This window comes from Bidens hawaiensis, unplaced genomic scaffold, assembly GCF_021521415.1.
Source record: "Bidens hawaiensis isolate Kalapana, Puna unplaced genomic scaffold, B.hawaiensis_p1.1 tig00014095_1, whole genome shotgun sequence".
Classification (NCBI taxonomy): domain Eukaryota; kingdom Viridiplantae; phylum Streptophyta; class Magnoliopsida; order Asterales; family Asteraceae; genus Bidens; species Bidens hawaiensis.
Genome location: NW_027492212.1, coordinates 74,691 through 96,533, shown reverse-complemented (window position 1 = coordinate 96,533; position 21,843 = coordinate 74,691). Strand labels below are relative to the sequence as shown.

Here is a 21,843-nt window from a genome sequence, read left to right as displayed (position 1 = left end):
GCTTACTTTGGCGGGTGATTTATTTAAATCATCCCTTGGCGGAGCCTATTTTGGCCCATACTTTTCATCTTTCTTTCTTTTATACTGATGACGTGTTATTTGGCGTGGATGGGTGAATTAAATGCAAGTAAGTGAAACGACTGCTGGACGTGACAGTTTGGCAACGGTTGCTCTGCTCTGCAGGCTTTCTGCCTGTGTCAGGCGAGTGGGCGAGAATCCCGGTGATGCGCCCAGCTGTAACACATATTCTATTTATATTATTGTCATGGCGTTCTCCTATTTGGTCGCGTGTCATTTATTCTTTTTGTATCTCCCGCCCTTCATTAATTGCGATTAGTATAAATAGGGGTGTCAGGTCCCAAAATATGATGGTCGTTTCGAATCGGATCTTAATCAATCATGTCATAACTCACACAAAATTAATCGTGTTGACAAGAGAGTTAATGACGGGTTACTATATTTAGAAAGATGACCGTTTGTTAAAGGCGGAATCAATAACAAACATATGGTTGCAATGAATATTCAATATACGAAGACACACGAAGGATTCACTCAAAAGATTTCCATTTATATAACGTTAATCATACAAAAGGATAATCGATTAGGGTTTAGGAGGAATCCTAGGACAGCCGTCACACACAAAATATTCTCTTAATTAATGTGTCGGTCTTATCCACTCTGTCTCTCGTATTATTTCCTCTCCCTGGCGGCGTGCCCTAATTATTCTATTTATAGGCCTGCCAACCTAAGACAGGCTGTCATTCCTTCTAGAAACCCTATCTGATAGTACATACTCAATTTACATATTCAAAAATATACTAAGTGTAAAACAAGTCTTCCGGGTAAGCTTTTCATTAAACTTCAGTCTCCGAGTACGCAGTGTACTCGGCCTTCCTTCAGACTTGGTAAACAATGAAGTGTACTTGGAATCAGTTTCCGGGTAGACTTTACTTAAAGAATATTTTACCAAGTAAAATATTCACCGAGTAGACTTCAATCTTCTTGGACTTATCAAACTTTGCTCGACAAATCCTCACGAGCAACCTTGTTCTTCTATGATCCTGTTCGGCTCTTTGTTAGTTGAATAACTTATTGATAAGGCGTACTCGGGAGTACATACCTTACTCGGGAGTTGAATATGAAAGATGCTATTTCAAGAGGTGGTGCATGTTTTGTGTCCAAAGCCACTGAAAATGAGTCTAAATTGTGGCATAGGAAGTTGTGTCATGTGAACTTAAAGAATATGAATAGACTGGTCGAGGTGAACATGTGATTGGTTTACCTACAAGAGAATTTAAGTCAGATGATCATTGTGACTCATGTCAGAAGGGAAAACAACACAAGTCTACTCATAAGACAAAGCTCATCAACTCAATTGACCAACCACTTGAGTTACTTCACATGAATCTTTTTGGTCCTGTGAGTGTACCAAGTATTGGAAAGAAAAGATACTGTTTGGTGATCATTGATGACTATTCAAGATATACTTGGGTTTATTTCCTAAGTACCAAAGATGAGACTGCTGAGTTGATTAAAGGATGTGTCACAATGATTGAAAACAAGCTAAATAAGAAAGTGAAGATGCTGAGAAGTGACAATGGTACTGAGTTCAAGAATGGAGTTATGGAAGAATTTTGTGCTATGAAAGGAATACTTCAACAATTTTCAGCTCCAAGAACTCCTGAACAAAATGGTGTTGCAGAAAGGAGAAACATAACACTAATAGAAGCTGCAAGAACCATGTTGGCTGATGCTAACTTACCTGTCACATTCTGGGCTGAAGCAATCAACACTGCTTGTTATGTTCAGAACAGAGTGCTTGTGAACAAAAGGCATGATAAAACTCCATATGAGATTTTCAACAATAGAAAGCCTTACATCAAGTTCTTCAAGCCCTTTGGCTGCAAATGTTTCTTACTAAACACTAGAGACTATTTGAACAAGTTTCAAACTAAGTCACTAGACTGTTTCTTTGTTGGATATTCTACTCACTCAAAGGCTTACAGAGTTTATGTGAAAGATCACATGAGTGTAATAGAGTCATCTGATATTATTTTTAATGAGAATCAATTCAACACAGTCAGTGGTGCAACATGGCTGTTTGATCATGAAAAATTGATAAAGTCATTCAAGATTTATTCTGAAGACTTTGATGAAACATTCTACAAGACCAGTGTACTTGAAGAAAATAAGAAGAAAGAACTGGACTTGGAAGAATTGTGGAAGAAAGTTGCTAGAACAGAAAAAGAATACACTTTTGTGAATAGCTCCACAAACAATGACATTGAACAAGATCAGGAAATGACAAGTCAAGATAGTACTGATGTACAAAATGATCATGTTCATAATGGGAGTGACACAGGCAACAAAACAAATGATGAAGAAGCTGCAACAACAGCAAGATTCCAAGACTTGTTTCAAAGTTTGAATCTGGGAAACAATGGTGCATCACTTCAAGACAAACCAATGATGAAGCACCAGAGTTTCATGATGCAGAAGCTGATTTGATCATTGAAGAACCTGAAATCAATGAAACAAATCTTGACATAAATTTGTCTACAAATATGATAATACAAACTCCTACTGTTGAAAAGAATCATCCTGCTGGAAATATCATTGGTGACCTGCATGAAAGAGTAACAAGGAGTCATTCTGAGATAGCTAACATCTGTCTGTACTCTTGCTTTCTATCCCAATTAGAACCAAAGAATATTGCTCAAGCTTTAAAAGACAATAGTTGGGTAGAGGCAATGCAAGAGGAATTGGCCCAGTTCAGAGATTTACATGTATGGGATCTTGTAGACAAGCCACATGACAGATATGCAATAGGAACCAAATGGGTGTTCAGAAATAAAAGGGATGAAAGGGGTTTGGTGATTAAGAACAAAGCAAGACTTGTAGCACTGGGATGTCTTCAAAAGGAAGGGATAGACTTTGAGGAAGTGTTTGCACCAGTTGCAAGACTGGAAGCCATAAGGCTTTTTCTTGCATATGCTGCCTCAAAGAACATTAAGGTATTCCAGCTTAATGTCAAATCTGCATTCCTTAATGGAAAGATTGATGAAGAAGTGTATGTGACTCAACCACCAGGCTTTGAGGATCCCATGTATCCAAACAGGGTGTATAAGCTAAACAAAGCCCTTTATGGTTTACATTAGGCTCCTAGAGCATGGTATGATGAGTTATCAACTCATTTACTTGAAAATGGCTTCACAAGGGGAGCCATAGACAAGACACTCTTCTACAAAAGACAAGGGTCAGATTTGCTGCTTGTACAAGTCTATGTTGATGATATCATCTTTGGATCTACAAATGAAAATATGTGTTTGGAGTTTGAAGAGGTGATGAAGTCCAAGTACAGCATGAGTTCCATGGGCGAAATGAATTTCTTTCTGGGACTACAAGTTCAACAAAAGGATGAAGGAATCTTCATTCACCAAGCTAAGTATGTGCAGGACATTCTAAATAAGTTCAACTGTCATGATTACAAGGCTGCATCAACTCCAATGGACACCAAAGAAAAGATGATAGCTGATGAAAAGGGGGAGTCAGTTGATGAACATGAATACAGAGCCAAGATTGAATCATTGATGTATCTGACTGCAACAAGATCAGATATCATGTTTGCTGTGTGTGTATGTGCTAGGTTCCAATCAAATCCAAAAGTCTCCCACATGAATGCTGTGAAAAGAATATTCAGATATTTGAAGGGAAGGCCAGACTTAGGGATTTGGTATCCTAAGAACCAATCCTTTGATCTGATTGCATACACAGACAGTGATTATGATGGATGCAATATGAGTAGAAAGTCAACATCAGGGGGATGCCAGTTTTTAGGTGAAAGGCTAGTGTCATGGCAATGCAAGAAACAGACCACTGTGTCAATCTCCACTACAGAAGCTGAATATGTTGCTGCATTTGCCTGCTGTGCACAAGTTCTCTGGATTCAGAATCAGATGCTGGACTATGGTTTGAACTTTCTAAACACCCCTATTATGAATGATAATACTGCTGCATATTTTACTGTTAAGAATCCTGTGCAACATTCTAAGACTAAGCATATTGAAATCAGACATCATTTCATCAGAGATTGTAGTGAAAAGGGTTTGATTGAAATGCAAAGAGTTGATACAAGTGATAATCTGGCTGACCTATTCACCAAACCACTTGATAGAACTAGGTTCAACTTTCTGTTGAAAGCCCTGGGGATGATCAACTCTGATAAAATTTGATTAAGGATGTGTGCTTAGTTGTGTACCTCTATGAGCTACTTGAATATTTTAAAAGAGGTCACACATGCTGAATATGTTGCTGAATATGTTGTTTAATATGTTTTGATTATGTCACTGCTTTGATGTTAACTGATAGGTACTTGAGTGACTACTTGTGCAATTTGGTTGATTTTGATGATAATACTTGACTATCTTGTAACTGATCTGATGTTATGATAAGTAATTAGATCTGTTTAGGTGAGATTAATTGCTTGTATAATGTCATGAGTAATCACATGTTTATGATTACTTGAATATGATCCTAATCTGATCTTCTGAAGTTGTTAAGGTAGAATAGACATTGAATGAGATTACAGTCTGTTTTTCTTAATGATGATAGAATGATTAAGATTTGAGTATGAGATGCAACTGTTTGTGTCAAAATGTGTTTTATGTCAAAATTATGTGATTCAATGAAATTTTTAATGAATTTTGCATAAATACTAGATTTTGGTCAAAACATGAGCAAGTTGATTAATGGTGTTGAGATATGATAAGATTATTCAGTTTAAGCTTTTAAGAAGCTTAAAAGAAGGATTTTTAAAGGGAAAGATCTCAAACAGTTGTTTTTGCTGAAAATTATGTCATTTGCCCAATTGAAAGGACATGCACTTGTGTATGTTTGGTCCTTAAATCTCTATAGATTCAAAGGATAGCCATTGACCTGAAAACTGAATGCATTTGGGGCAATTATGACTTGTTTCTTATTCCTTCACTTAAAATTATGTCAATAACTCTGACTTTGACAGGACATATATTCACATGTATGTTTGGTCCTGTTGATCACTTTTGGTCAATACAGGATAGCCATTAACCTGACAATGAAGAGGTATTGGTGTGATTGAATATTAAACTGTATATTTGGGAAATGATAGTACATTGACTACTTAGCTGATCATATGGAATTAATTGGCTAAAAAGGCCTTAGTATAGTCATTAACATGTATGGTTGCTTTCCCATGATGAGGTAAAATCTAAGGTGATATAAACATAATGAATATGCTAATCTTTATGTGGAGATGCATTGTTGTTTTGCATGTCTCAAGATAGATCTCTCCGAATGATATGGCAGAAAAGTGATTACCCAGTCATACACAAGCCTGTTGTTATTTGGTCAACCAAAATGAAACATTTTTTTTATATGACAAAGAACATGCTTTAAGAAAATTTAAGAAAATATCAAAAACAAGGGGAAGAATGAATAAATCAACCAAAGTTGATAAATGTTTTAAATATTTTATCAAACAAGAGGGTTACAACAAGAACTACAAAGATGTTGACAAAATCTGTCTCATCTTAAATGAAAGGCATGTTGCTAACTGTAAGTCCAACGTTCAACCTCTATATGTTTGAATATCAAAAGTTCAAAAATACAATAAGTTCTGTCATAAGAAACTATTTTTGACCAAATACAGGAGGTTGGAGTCAAATTGGGGTGATCTGGGGAAAGCCAAATAAGCTTTGAGAAGAGATATGAGGCATCATAGCACAGTGTTGACCATTATTGCATTATGCTCAAATTGAACCTTAATCATATCACCAAAGAGATGAAAATCATGCTAAGTTTATACCTGATGTTAACCTATCTATGTTGTCATAATAATGCTGAGAGTGAAGTAATGAGATAGCTACTTAGTCAATATGATCCCATTCCTGAGATCTTTTCAGTTTATAAAAGAAATTGTTTTGAAGTGAAGTATAACCAAAATTTGATCTCTTAATGCACCATTTGCTCTTAAAATATGTTCTGAAATGATACATAACTTAGAAATGTCTTTGAATAGTGGTTTAAGTCAAAAAGTGTTGCATTTTACCTAAAATAGGCTGAATATGTAAGTTCGAGTAAGGTTTGATGATTTCTAATCCTCTCGAGCACAAACTGTTTGAATATGTATTTTCGGGTAAGGTTATTGAATTATAACCTTTCCGAGTACAAAACAGTTGATTATGTCTGAATATGTAAATTCGAGTAAGGTTGGATGATTTCCAACCTTCTCGAGCACAAACTGTTTGAATATGTACTTTCGGGTAAGGTTATTGAATTATAACCTTTCCGAGTACAGAATAGTTGATTATGTGTGAATATGTTGTTTCGGGTAAGGTTTGACAACTTTCAACCTTTCCGAGTAAGCTTAGTCATTTTTGACTAACATTATGATTTTCGGGCATGCTTTGAAATGTTTGCACTATTGCACTCACTTTCCGAGCAAGCTTGAAGTCTTGAGATGATTATGTGTTGAAATAGCTAACTGTCAACAAGAAATTCTTGTTTCGAGTAAGCAATGCATGTTATATGTTAGCTTCAAGTAAGCTATGCATGTTATATGCTGATTGTGTTGTCAAGCAAACTTTGTGCACTTGAGTGAGTGTACCGAGTTAGCTTTGAGTGAATATGCTGTTAGGAAAGACTTGTTAATCTTTCCGGGCACGCTTAAATGTTACTGTTTAAGTTTGTCATTTTCGGGTATGGTTTGATATGATAAGTTACTTCGATACAAAGCATCTGTTAAAGATTTTCAGAGAAACAATGGGGTATCAAGGAAATGTCCATGAGGGACAGTTTCAGAAGGGTTTATTTCCGATGCTGTACAGATTTCTGATTCACCACATTATTCATAGATTTGCTCCAAGAAAGGGATCATGGACTCTGATGAGCCTTGATCTAGCAAATGCCACCGTTGGTACAATTTTTGATCTGCCATTTAATTTTTCCAAGATTATTTTTGATGGGCTAGTGGGGAATCTGAAGAAACCAGAAAGCAAAAGATTTTTACAGTACCCAAGATTCCTGCAGATCATATTTAATAGCACACTGCATGATTTACCAACAATTGGAACCACCCACAAACTGCAAGATCCCGATGCATACAAGAGAATAAAGAATCCTGGTGTTTCTAACAATTTTGATGCAAGTATTCCATTGGAAATTCTGCCATGGTTGTTAAACCATTATTTGGCTGTTATGCCTGTACCTGAGCTGAGCTCAGAGGAGGAAGAAGGGAGTGATAATGAGAGTGCTGGAGGAGACTCTGATGATGATGAAGATGGAAATGATGGGGGAGATGGTCTGGATATGGAGATTATGTCACAAGTACAGGGGGAGCAACATGAAGAACTTGAACAACCTATCCCTACACTACCACAATCACCACCACATACTTCACCACATCAAACACCACCTCAATCTTTCGACTTAGAACAAACAGAAACCTCCACACAACACACACAATCCCCATCCATCACTGAACTACCCACTTATGAACCATTACCTACAACCCCACCCTCAAGCCAACAAGAAAACACACTTCAAATAAATATTGAACTAATGTTGGAGAATGATGAGTTGAAGAGGAGAGTTGAGGAGGTTAAGGATGAAAATGCTGAGTTGATTAGAAAGAATGAAGAGCTAACAAATGAAAATGAAATGTTGTTAAAAAGGTTAGCTGAAGCTGAACTGATGATTCAAACCCTGAGGCAGGATCTTGAGAAGAACTCAGCTGCCCCAAAACAGGGGGAGAATATTTATGATGATGTTGTGGGTATGACTGATGCTGAATGTGCTGAAAATATTGATGGTTTCATGAGGATTATGAATGATTATGATGTTAGTAATGAGAATGAAGAAGAGGTGTGTGAAGAGGAAACAAATGATGATGAGAATGTGATTACAGAAGAGTTGACTGATATTGTGGATGAGGAGATGACTGTAGAGAATATGAATGAGAATGCTACTACTGAGGAACTGATAAACACTGAACCTGAAGATGATCAAGAAGCTAGTTCCAAGAGGGCAGAGCATGATTCGGAATTAGATCAATTGTTCAAAGAAATTGATGATTATGAAACTGGTGATGAGCAAGAAAATGAAGAGCAGTTGAGAAAAAGAAAAGAAAAAGGCAAAGGAATAGCAACAGAGGATGAGCCTGCTGTATATGTTGAGAAAGATGTATCCTTTGTTGATACTGCTGCTGCTGCTCCTGCTTAGAGAGAAAGACTGATTAAAGAGTCAATGGAAAGGGAAGCAATTGCCCATTCCTTGACGGAAGAAGAGTTGGCACAGCAGGACCTATTGATCAATGAAGCCAATGTAGCAAAAGAAATATTTCAAGATGTGGCAGATCAAGAGGTTATTGAAATACTGGTGAATATGAACAAAACTCAAGAGGTTGATGACTCTTTGAGAAAGGTGGTTAACAAGTTTCAAGAGCAACAAGAGCAGACTGCTGAACCATCAACCAATCTTCACACTGACATGATTATACCTGAAGAGATTGGGGAGTCAATTGCATCTGAAGCTGCTAAGAAATGGGTTGATCAAGTAAAAGAAGACATGAAAAAGAACCCTGCTAGTAAATGGGGAGAAAGAAGATATGAAAAGACCTATCAAAGAAGAAAGAAATCTGCTGAACAGACTGATGATGAACCAATCAGAGCAATCCCCTTGAAAATACTGAAACCAGGAGAAAAATTACCAGGGGTTCCTGATGTTGATATCCCTGAGGTTGAGTTCATGATATTGATATTGCTGAACTAGAGCATCCTGCCTCTGATGAACCAAAGATAGATGTCATGAATGATCTATCAGATGATGGGGAGGATGACTCTGAGGAGTCTGATGGAAAGGGTGATGATCACCCTGATCAAGGAGGTGAAAAAGTTGACACAAGCTCTAATGCTGAGACCCCTCAAGCTGAAATGACTTATATTCAAAGGGGCATAATTGAAATAAATGCAGAGGAAGTCCTAAAGAAGGTTGAGAAAAGAAAGAAAAACACTGAGCACTATAAAACCTTTTTGAAGGTTAGAGGGTATCCTGAAGCTGCTTTAGAAAGATATACTGCTGAACAAATTCAAGATCTTTATAACATTGAAAAAGGGATAGTTGCAGAAAAATTTGTGAAACAAGATGATAAGATTGAATTGGAAGAGTTAAAGAAAAAGTATAATGGAATGTGTGGTTATCTGATTGAGAAAGGGATAAAGCCTGAGGTTGTGAGAAATTTGATTAAAGAGGCAGTATTTGACCAGTATTCCAAGATGAAACAGAAAGAGATGAAAAGGGTCTATACTGAGAGCACAATTCAAACTGAACTACCTGATGAGCCTCAAAAGAAGAAAAGAAGAATTCAGACATTAAGAGAAATGGAAAAGGAGCAAGTCAAACCTGTTGAAACTCATATCCCTCAAGATGATGTAAAGCCTGAACAAGAAACTGAACCATTTATGCCTTGGGAGAATGAGGAAATGATCAGCATCCTAAGAAACATAATGATAAACAAAAGAGGGATGACTGAGGCAGATTTTAATGCTTTGGAGAAAGAGGATCTGAAGACTCTTTTCTATCTGCAGAAGAATGAGTGGGAAAAAGCCTTAAGGGAGGGAGAAAATCCCAGATATTACTCTGATGGCAGATTTGTGCCTGCTGGACTGGCTAGAACTCCGGGAATGATTAAAATGTTAAAAGAACTGGAGTCAGCAGGACATGACATTGTAGAGATTGCAAACCTTCCTACTGAGATGGTGGAAGCAATATATGTGAAGACATTCAACTTGGGACCTCAAAAGCCCAAGAAATCAATTCCATTCAGACCACCAATCCATCAAAGAATGCAAAGAGGAAGAGGACAAGCAGGAAGAGGGGAATCAAGTAGCTCAGTGCAACAAAGAACAAGACCACAGTCTGGTGTGGATTTACCAAGAGAGCTTTACTATGATTCAGTTACTGATTCTTTGAAAGTCATAATGGAAAGTAGGCCGTTAAGGGAGATTGTTGTAAGAAGTGATTTCAGAGAATACAAAGAAGAACAACTAAGAAGAATGGAGTCACTTCACTTATATGATTTCAGGGACAGAGACAGATCAGCAGGAAGACAAATGAATGACTTATCTAAGTATCTGCAAGAACAGGCGGCTGATGGCTTCAAATTTTTAAAAGAAAAGAGAAGTTGGAGACTGATCCAACTTCACAAGTCAAGGAGGTCAGAAAAACTGAAGAAAATGGACAGGGATGAGCTTAACTTCCAGATGAGAGTCCGAGATCAAAATCCTCTGTCCAACATGGAGACTTGTATAAGCTTGGGAAGAAGGATGAGAAGGCCGAATTACACAGTGCAGAAAAATGGTGTCATTACAGAAGTTGAATACAGAGAAGACACTGGCCACTATGTGCTGAGGAATTCAGATGGGAAGGCCTTGGCAACAATCAAGAAGGATGCAGATCTGACATGCCTACATAATGATGATCTTGCTGATATAAGAGACTTGGTGATACAAGAAGGACATACTCACTACCAAGTGCTCGATATATTCAGAGAAAAGGCAGCATCTGTGATCCAGCTGAGAAGACAAGCAGCCTACAATGAGAGGAAAAGACAAATGAGATAGAATAGGATTTGCTTTGTAATGTCTTCGGACAAACCTTTGATTATGTAATTTTTACTTATGTAATTCAATTACGAAATTTGATGTGTATTTTGCTAAGTGTAAGTAACCATAGAGTGTTTTGGGTCAGCTGAGGTGTTCCAATCTAGGGGGAGATTGTTGGGTCAAGAGTTTGACCCAAATGAGGAGATTTGACCTAATTGAATTAAAGAAAAAATATGATGGTCGTTTCGAATCGGATCTTAATCAATCATGTCATAACTCACACAAAATTAATCGTGTTGACTAGAGAGTTAATGACGGGTTACTATTTAGAAAGATGACCGTTTGTTAAAGGCGGAATCAATAACAAACATATGGTTGCAATGAATATTCAATATACGAAGACACACGAAGGATTCACTCAAAAGATTTCCATTTATATAACGTTAATCATACAAAAGGATAATCGATTAGGGTTTAGGAGGAATCCTAGGACAGCCGTCACACACAAAATATTCTCTTAATTAATGTGTCGGTCTTATCCACTCTGTCTCTCGTATTATTTCCTCTCCCTGGCGGCGTGCTCTAATTATTCTATTTATAGGCCTGCCAACCTAAGACAGGCTGTCATTCCTTCTAGAAACCCTATCTGATAGTACATACTCAATTTACATATTCAAAAATATACTAAGTGTAAAACAAGTCTTCCGGGTAAGCTTTTCATTAAACTTCAGTCTCCGAGTACGCAGTGTACTCGGCCTTCCTTCAGACTTGGTAAACAATGAAGTGTACTTGGAATCAGTTTCCGGGTAGACTTTACTTAGAGAATATTTTACCAAGTAAAATATTCACCGAGTAGACTTCAATCTTCTTGGACTTATCAAACTTTGCTCGACAAATCCTCACGAGCAACCTTGTTCTTCTATGATCCTATTCGGCTCTTTGTTAGTTGAATAACTTATTGATAAGGCGTACTCGGGAGTACATACCTTACTCGAGCAGAACCTTACTCGATATAACTTAGAGATATTCCATCAACTCATCAAGTATACTCGGACCATAATTATTAAATAATACCTTGCCCGGTCTTCTAATTACTTGGCTTCTTGGACTTGGTTGACCATACCTTACTCGGAAGAGTAAAATACTTGGTCTTGAAGAACAACCCTGCTTGACAAAGTGAACCTTACTCGGATATGCCAAATAGATGAACCTTACTCGGAAATCACCAAAAAGTATACCTTGCTCGGATATCCACTTAAGAAGATTATTTGAAGTAAACCATGCCCGGAAGGCAAAATCTCGTACTCGGCTAAGTAAATGCTTACTCGAAGGTCCAAGGTGTACCCGGGTTCAATACTTAGCAGTTTCTGAGGAGGTTGAGAAGATTCCAATCTTCAATATTCTTCAATTAGGTCAAATCTCCTCATTTGGGTCAAACTCTTAACCCAACAAGGGGAGTTACACTGTTTTGGGTATCATTTCTCATCGTTTGCTTTCATTTTCTCTTTATTCCTCTCCCTTGAATCTTTTGTTTTTTTATGGTTGAATCGTCTCAATCCTCAAAGGCTAAGAAGAATAACAGTATGGAGTTCTTCGGGTGTCGCACGGTTGCCGACGACTTCAACAATGTGGTCAAGGACTATAACCTTGGCCCTGAGTACGAGCCTGGGTTGCCTGCACCGGGCAAGACGGCTCGAGAGGCTCCCGTCGGCAAGATTGCCGTGTACCGGGAATATTTCTTCTTGGGCAATTTTCGATTGCCCCTTACTCGGTTTTTGTTGGATGTTCTGGATGTGTTTGGGCTGCATCTCAGCCAGATTCATCCACTCGGGATGGCTCGTCTTCGCCATTTCGAGTATACCTGTCATTGCCTCGGCATTACCCCGACGCCTGACAGGTTATCTGCCTTCTATCGGTGGCATTTCTCCCAGGGGTGGTACAACCTGTTTACCCGCCCTAATGCTAAGGCTATTGCCTTGGATGCACCGCAGAGCTTGCACGAGTGGAAGAGTTTATTCTTCAACGATTCTGCGTGCGTGATTCCGCACTCCATGCATTTTACGGACGTGAAAGAGCTTGCTGAGTCGAAAGTGGCTCCTTATACCGGTTCGGACTGGTTTACCACTTTGCAGGCGAGCCTTTCTCTACTCCGCCATTATCCGGAGCGCGCGTTGGTGCTGTTCGGCATGAGTCGCATCTGGGATGACGCGGCGATGGTGCCGGTTATTCATAACGGTGGTCAGGTTTAGTATCCCTTCTTTGTTTTTGCTCTGATGTATACTTGTTTGGTAATAACCTGATTTATTTTTCAGAGGTGGACGACCGCATGCTTCTCCTTCAACCGACGCCTGAGGGCGCTAAATTACTAAGGCGGAGAGAGTTGGGTCCTCGTGAGGAGCCGATCCTTACGCGGACCGCCCGGAACTTTGTGTTTCCACTTCCTATGGGGCAGTCACTTGCTCCGCGGCCGCTGCCACCTGCTGGTTCTTTTAACCCTCAAGGTGGTAAGTTGAACTATTTTCTTTTCTATCATTTTTCTTTCTGTTTGCTTCTTTTGCTAACATTTCGTTTTCTTTTTCATGTAGACGATCTAACGTTGTGCGCCTTCCTAAGTGCAGTAGTAGGGGCACGCAACGCAGTGGTGGGGAGACGGTTGTGTCTCCAATAGATGTCGCCGGGAAAAACGTCGTGGATGATGATGACGATGTCGTCATGATCTCCACCGTTCCTTTTGGGGTTACGGTGTCTTCGTCTACGTCATTGCTTGAGGCACTCGGTTTGAGTGCCAGCGTGGCGTCTTCCCCAACCACCTCCGCACAGGTTTCTGTTGGCTTCTCCTCATCAACAGTTTCGCAGCCTGTGGTTGTTGTGTCTGCGCTGGACACGACGGTTGCCACTCCAATTTTGGTGGCGACTGATGTGTCTTCTGCAGGCACAGCTCATGGAACCGTTGTCAATACGAATTTCGTATCTACGGATACACCTTCTTCTTCCTCTTCTTCCGCAGTGGGCGGAGCGTTCACCGCTCCACACAATCCGGGTTCCGCCCCTGTTATTAATGAAGATGATGAAGAGATACCCCGCGTCTTCAAGAAACCTCGACTTGGCGGGTTTGTCAAGCGCGGTCATGTTAAATCGTCGGGTATGGTGTTTGCTAATAATTTTGTTTTTGACGCAGTCTGATGTTTTATAAATTCATTTTTTTTTGTTCCAGGCACGTTGGCGATTTCTTCTTCGACAGTTTCTCCTGCACTTTCTGGTGTTGCATCCTCTCTGGCGGCTGTTTTTACCAGTTTGCCAATGATGACAAGTGTTGGCAGCTTGTCGGAGGCGGCACCTATTGTACAGATGCTGAGTTTGCCAATGATGACGAGTGTGGTTGGCCCGTCTGAGGCCGAAACCCTTGTGACGACTGTGCATGCGTCGACCGGGTCTATTCCAGTCGTATCTCAGCCATCGTCGTCTGTTGAACCGATGAAGGCGATTGTGGACGAATCGTCTAAGGTTGGTCTTGAATCGGCGGGTATTTATTTCGTCGATCTCATGAAATCAAGACAGTCCTCACCAAACAAGGATTTGATTCTTGATGGTGACGAGGTTGTGCCGCCGTCACCTTTTGTTATGGGTACGACTGTACAAGGTAAATTTTTTAACTTTCAAGGTGGCAGCAGTGGCGGGTTTAGTGGCGGTTTGAGTGGTGGGGTATTGAATGTAGATATGGATTCCCGCGACTCTATAGAGGCGAACCAAGTTTTTCGCCCTCGATAGAAGGTTACTTGCTGTGCCAATTTTGAAGACCCGGCCACTTGTTCAGAATTTTTGGAACACGTTGTTCTTTCCGGCGAGTGCATTGCTCGTAAAATCCAGCCTCAGAATAGTTTGTATTCCGATGCAGGTTTTCACCAAGTCCAGGCTTTCTCTTGTTTCGCGTTGTTGTTGTGCGAGAACCATGCTCTTCATGAGGAGAAGGTTGATGCTGGTGTTCGGATGAGGGAGATGGAACAATTGGTGAAAGATGCTGAGGCTGGTGCCTGGAAGGCGGGTAAAGAGTCGTCAGAGCATCGCCAAGCTCTGAGTGATGTTGATGCGAAATCGGCGAAAGTTGAGGCAGATTTGGCAGAGTCTGCCCGCGAGTGTGCTGCTTGCTACAAGGATTTTGAGGCTGCGTGCAAGAAGTCTAATGCTGAACTTGCAGATGCACGCATTCGCGCCCTTACTTCCAAGGAGGTTTTCGCTCGACTCGAGAGTGAAAACGCTGCTTTTCGCAAGCGTATTGAAGAGTTGGAGGCGGAAACTGAGTTGAGGAAGGTTGACGCGGGCAAGCTAGCTGACACTTTGGTTTCCCATGAGGAGACCATTAAGGTTCTAACTTCCGAACGTGCCGCTGCCGCCGCTGATCGTGACTGGCTATTGAAACATGACATTTGCAAGGCATTGTGCCCCTATTTGCTTTTCTTCCGATTCGTTTTACTAATGCCTTTGCTATGCAGGTTGCTCAACGCATCATTACCGACAATGATTTGACGCGTTGCGTTGGAGCCCTTGTCACTGCTTCTCAGCAGCTTGGCCACAATACTGGGTTTCAAGATGCCGTTACGCATTTGTGTGACAATATTCCCCCTGAGGCCTATGTTCTTCACGCCATTGATGTGGAGGCGTAGTATACCGCAGCTAAGACGGAATATGATTCTCTTACGTTTCCTATTCTTTCTCAAGTTTCCCAGTATGCTAAGGAAGAAAATGGCGTGCAGCTGTTGAAGGATTTGCTTGAGCCTTCGCAGGCTGGTCCTTCTACCGCTCCTGTTAGCGGCTAGGGAGATAGCGCAGCTGTTGAATCTGGGAAGAGTGTCAACGACGTAGACTAAGCTATCTCCTTGACTTGTATAGTCGTAATCTTGTTTTTTGTTTTTTTTATATGCGGGTGTAAGTACCCGCTTGTAATTACTTGTATATAAATGAAATCAATGTTGCTCATTTAGTTGTGAAATGCGGAGTATCGTTTCCATTCAAATTAGACCCTAGGCCTGTTTTTACAATTGGAATCGATTTACATGTAACACCTTCGCAATTGTGCTACATTCCATGTTCTAGGAATCGGCGAGCCATCGAGTTGCATTAGAGTATAGGCGCCTTTTCCCAATACTTCTCTGATTTGGTACGGGCCTTCCCAAGATGGCGCTAGTTTTCCTTGTGCATGTGCTCTTGATGCCTCGTTGTTGCGAAGGACGTAATCTCCAGCATTGAACTCACATATTTTCACTTTTATGTTGTAATACTTCTGTAATTGGCGCTTGTAGTTTTGTTCCCTTATTGCAGCCAACTCTCTACGTTCTTCGAGAAGCATTAAATCGAAACGCCTTTCCGCGTTGTTGTCTTTTGGTAATGTGACTCTTGGTGAAGGAACACCGACTTCGGCGCGGATCATTGCTTCGGTACCGTAAGTTAGGCTGAACCGCGTTTCTGCATTACTTGTGTTTTTATGCGTTCTTATAGCTCACAACACGTGAGGTAGCTGATCAACCCATCCTGATTTGTGGTTTGCCAACCTTTTCTTGATTCCGCCAACGATTGTTCTGTTGGCGCGTTCTACTTCGCCATTCCCTTGTGGATGAGCAACAGAAGTGAATGTCTGTGTGACATTGAGCTCCTTTAACCATCTTTGGATGTGTTGGTCAGCAAACTGTGTTCCGTTTTCACTGACCAAATTCATGGGTAACCCAAAGCGACAGATTATGAATTCCCATATAATTTTTTTGATGCTGGCTGCGTTGATTGTAGCTACCGGCTGCCTCGACCCAGTTTGTGAAGTAATCAATTGTTACGATTAGAAACTTCACACGCCCTGGCCCCTCTGGAAATGGTCCTGTTATATCGATTGCCCATTTTTGAAATGGCCAAGAGGCTGTCACCGGTATCATAGCATTTTTCGGGCGCAGGGTGTTTGGTGCATGGCGTTGACAGGCGCTGCATCGTCTGAATTCTTTTTCGGCGTCTACATGCATGCCTGGTCAATAGTACTCTGTATTCATGATTTTGGCGACCACCATTCTCGGGCCTGCATGCACGTCGCATATTCCTTCGTGGATTTCTCTTAGCAGATAATTTGCGTCTTGCGGGTCTACGCACCTGAGAAGTGGCCCTAAGTACGATAGCCTGTAGAGAATGTCACCTTGGATTGTGTAATTCAAAGCCTTGTGGCGAATCTTCCGCGCTTCTGCTCTCTTTTCCGGAAAAATACCCCTTGCGTGGTAGTTAATGATTGGTGTCATCCAAATTCTGCCTCTGAACATACGAAAACTTCTTTGTTCATTATTGAAGGCGTTGTCAGGACTTCGATGCGGACGTCTTTTGCGAGGTGTTCAAAACCAACTGAAGCCAATTTGCTTAACGAGTCGGCCTGTTTGTTCTCGCTTCTGTTGATGTGTTTTACCTTGCATGTAGTAAAGGCTGCCATTAGTGCTTTAGCTTGTGCTAAGTATGACGCCATCTTGTCATCTTTTGCATCGTATGATCCTTCAATTTGGTTTGCCACTAGCATTGAATCCACGTGTGCCTCCAAATGGCGGGCCCCCAATTTTTGGCGATCCTTAACCCTGCCAACAACGCTTCGTACTTTGCCTCATTGTTTGTGCTTTTGAATTCTAGGCGTATCGCGTACCTAAAGTGTTGTCCCTCTGGGTTGGTTATTCTTAGGCCGGCACCTGCACCTTCATCATTAGAGGCTCCGTCTGTGAACAGCTTCCAGACTTCGTCTTTTTGCTGATTATTTGGGCTTTTGATCTCTCTTTTGCATTCTTCTTCTCTTCCTTGAGGAATTTCAGCGATGAAATCAGCCAAGACTTGTCCTTTGATCGCTGGTCTTGGTTTATACTCGATGGCGTGTTTTCCTAGTTCTATCGCCCATTTTGCAAGCCTTCCCGACAATTCTGGCTTGCTTAATACATTTTGTAGGCGAAAGTTAGTGAGAACATGTATTGGGTGGCCTTGAAAGTATCTCCTTAACCGGCGCGCTGTCTGGACCAAAGATAGAACCAGTTTTTCTAAGGTGGAATATCTTGTTTCTGCGTCCGCAAGGGTGCGACTTATGTAGTAAATAGGCGTTTGAGCGCCGTTTCTTTCCACCATCAAGACAGCGCTGACTGTTCTTTCTGACGCTGCTAGGTATACTATCAGTGGCTCTACCGCTTTGGGGGCTGTTAGCGTTGGTAGTTCTGCTAGGCGCGTCTTAATTTCTTGAAATGCTTTTTCTGCTTCTTCTGTCCACCGAAAGTGAGATCTCTTGAGGCAGTTCCTCAAGGTTGACACGAACGGAAAAGATCTTTCAGCATGACTTGACAAAAATCTGTTCAGCGCGACTAATCGGCCATTAAGTGTTTGCACTTGCTTGACAGATTTTCGTGAAGGCATTTTTAACACAGCTTCTAGTTTCTCTGGGTTGGCTCTGAAGCCGCCATTTGTTACTATGACTCCTAGGAATTTTCCTTCTTCCATTTCGAAGAAACATTTTCCTGGGTTAAGCTTCATGCTGATTGATCTTAGCATTTCAAAGGTTTATTCGATGTCTTTCAACATTGTTACCTCCGTTTTGCTTTTAACGACTAAGTCGTCCATGTAGACCTCTAAGTTTCTTCCAATTTGAGATTTGAATGCTCTGTCCATCAATCGCTGGTATGTAGACCCGACGTTTTTAGACCGAACGGCATCATCTTATAACAATATGTACCGCTGTTTGTTCGGAACGCCGTTTTGTCTTGGTCTCTCGTCGCCATGTGGATCTGATGGTACCCTTTGTATGCGTCCAGAAAACATTTAAACTGGAATGGTACCAATGCGTCTACCTTGAGGTCAATTTCTGGCAATGGGTAACAATCTTTTGGGCACACTTTGTTGAGGTCTTTGAAGTCAATGCACATGCGCCACTGGCCATTTGCCTTGGGTAACATTACTGGGTTAGCTACCCATGTTTGGTACTGAATTTCTCGGATCATGCCTGCATCTATTAGCTGCTGTACTTGTTCGTCGCATGCTTTTGCCTGTTCTGGTCCCATCTTTCTCCTCTTTTGTACTATCTGGACGAAAGTTGGATTGACTTTTAACTCGTGCTCCGCTTTGCTTCTCGGGACCCCTGTCATGTCCGCCGGGGTCCAAGCGAAATCATCAATGTTTTTGACTAACAAGCTTTTGAGCGCCTCACGCGCTTCTTCAGAGATGGCTGGTCCAATGGTTACGCTTTGTTCTGGGAATTCTTTGTTGAGCACCCATTTTTCCACTTCTCTAGTTTTGCTGGTTTTCAGCATTTTCTGTGGCGGTGTTTTTCTTTCAGCCATGTTGCATTCTTTGTTGGCATGGATCATGCTATCCCCGTTGGTGTTGGCACCCCCAATATTCCATGCGCTGTTGACGGAGTAGCATTAAAATCGCCAATAGCCTCTCTTCCCAGGATTATGTCATACTGCGGGTGAGGAGTCTCCATTACCAGGAAATCAGCGTCTTCCGTTCATGAATGGAGTCCATCACTTAACTCGACTGGAAATGTCAGCTGCCCCAGCGGGTATTCAATGCTCTGGTTGAAACCCGCGATCGGAGTGTTGACAGCTGTTAACTGATGCCTGTCTTTTTCTTCCAATAAGTCGAAACACTGGCGGTACATGATGTTGGATGTTGCTCCCGCATCGACAAAGAAACGTGGAATCCTGTAGTTTCCGAATACGGCTGTGATCACCAAAGTTGCTTTTTTGTTTGGACCTCCTCTTCTTTTGGGAAGATGACTTGCTCTTCCTTCCATACCGCCCACTCTGTTTGTCTTCTTTTCTTGGTCTGAGCTTTGCATGAGATCATATTGGCATGAAGATCTTTAATTTTCTTTTTTGGCCTTCCGCCATCTATTGGGGGTGGACGTCTGTATTTTCCCTTGATGTTTCTGACGAGGTGATCCAACTTGCCGTTTTTAACGTATTCTTCGATTGCGTCTTTCAAGTTGACACGCTGGTTCGTTGTGTGGCCATGTTGTTCATGAAAGTCACAGTAACTTTTCATGTCTGTGTTTGGCCCTTGTTTGATTGGTGTCGGCTTTTTTAGTTGGATCCTTCAGTATACATGATATGGGTTGAAATTTTTGTCAGCGGAGTCCATCTGGACGTATTTTCTTCTTGGTTGGCCTTTGAGTTTTGGCCAACCTCTTTTGGCGTGGTCTTGCCACTCATCTGTGTCAAGAACGGAGTGAGAGTTTTGTAATTGTTCTAGCTATATGCACGGATGGCGCCAATGAAGAAACACAAATCCACCCCTCAAGGTCTAACACGTTAGTCTGAGGGTTATGGTTTAAGTATTCTACACGATGGGTTATAAAACCTTCTTGGTGCAGACGAGTGTATCCTGCAAAACAGACCACCGTGAGCTCGTTACGAGGAATGGGGGGGGGGGGGATTATCTCGTAACCACCCTCCGGCGTGAGAATCAGTACTTGATAGTACAAGATAATGTAGATTGATAGTAATAGTAGGAGAGAGTATATCCTTTACCATTTGGAGGTCCATTGGTATTTATAGCCGAAGGAGGGAGAATGTGACCAACCACCTTGTCAGGTTTTCCACCAATAATATTCTCCACCCTTGCGGTCGTGGTGGTTGGTGGGCATCATGGCTTTTTGACAAGGACGTGTTTGTACTTTTGTACCATCCTTTGTGTGTTTTCCAGTCCCAATTGGTTTGGTGTTTATCCCTATGTGGGTTGCATCTTTTTTGTCCCATGCTGGTGGGACCTTTGCATTACCATTCCCGAGATGTCAGGAGAAGTTTATTATATTGGGCTACACTCTTTGCGTCATGCACTATACCTGGCGTAAGTGACATCCGGGCACCTAGGGTTCCGCCCAGCGTATTAACTTGGTGTTATACTTGGTTAAATAGTGGGTTTAATACCCTATCTTTACAGTGCTCTTATGTTATTTGACCTTAGATTGTCTCCTTTTGGTGTTTATATCACTCCCTCATTCAAGGGAAGCAAATTAAATAGAGCGGAAAATACAATATATAATACAATATATAATGTCCATTTATTACCATTGACATCATCTTATATAGTTTAATGTTTACTTTTGTTATAATTCATGCCTATTAGTTCCATTATAATATATAATAATACAATTAGTATATACATTGAATCATATGTGAACATATATTTTATCAATAACCAAAAACTTTTAAGTTTTTTAGTTATACATTTTAACAAAGCTCTATTTTATATTCATGTTAGTTTTGTCTTTATAACTAGAGGAGGGAAATCCATATAGATAAGGTGTGACTTTCAATCCGTACGGGTAAGATGTATGACTTCAATCAATGACAAATGTTTGTCACATAATTTTATTGTTGATCATTGAATAATTAAAATGAATTAAAAAAGTTTTAGGGTACTTGTGGGTATGTGTTGCCAGAAATTTTGTGATTTGTGAGTAATTATTGATAGAAATTAGATGACAGTACATGATTGATCGATGCATAGGTAATACACATGAGTGTCCCTTCCTCTTCTAGAAATCCAGGATGGTGATATATATGGTGGGGAATTATGATAAGAAGAGAGTGTTCTTTAAAAATTGTATGAAAATTGTGGGTCATTAGATCTTAGCATTTACATTCAATTTCATATCTTCAAATCTAAAATTACATTAAAAATCATTACATTATCATCTTCTTTTAATTAAATAATATTTTTTTACGTTTGTTAATACAATTTCTTTTGCCTTCGCTCACAACCATTTTCAAAATATATTAAAAAATTATATGATGTGAACAATAAATTTTCAAATATACAGAAAAATCACTACATTTTTCTTTTTTTCACTCATAATACCTTAAACTACATCTTACATTATAAAACTTCATTCAAAATTTTTGATATATTAAATGTGAATGCTCTTATGTGTTAAATGATAAAGATGAAAATTGTACCTAGTAAAAAAATAGGATGAAGTGTTTTATATTTTGAATGCTAATAGTACTTTAAAAGGGCAAAAATGTATTTACACCATTCAGAAATGTAAACTTCTTTTATAATAATTAATGTGTTTTAAACACTATCTATAACAATTTTAAAATACCATCTTTAAAACTTTTGAACTTTATCACTAAAAATAAAAACACCATAGTTGCGTGTTTCTTATCAGCATCAACACAATGTTTGAAAGTGACAAACTAAAACACAC

General features: G+C 40.3%; 1 protein-coding gene across 1 annotated transcript; it reads right to left on the bottom strand.

The window, feature by feature from the left end:
• Positions 1–15,684: 15,684 nt before the first annotated feature.
• LOC143545872 (uncharacterized) lies at positions 15,685–16,347 on the bottom strand. Its single transcript, XM_077037667.1, has 2 exons — positions 16,184–16,347; positions 15,685–16,084 (listed from the first exon to the last, which is right to left on the bottom strand). Exons 1-2 carry the CDS (start codon positions 16,345–16,347, stop codon positions 15,685–15,687), a joined length of 564 nt encoding a protein of 187 aa, XP_076893782.1.
• Positions 16,348–21,843: the final 5,496 nt, after the last annotated feature.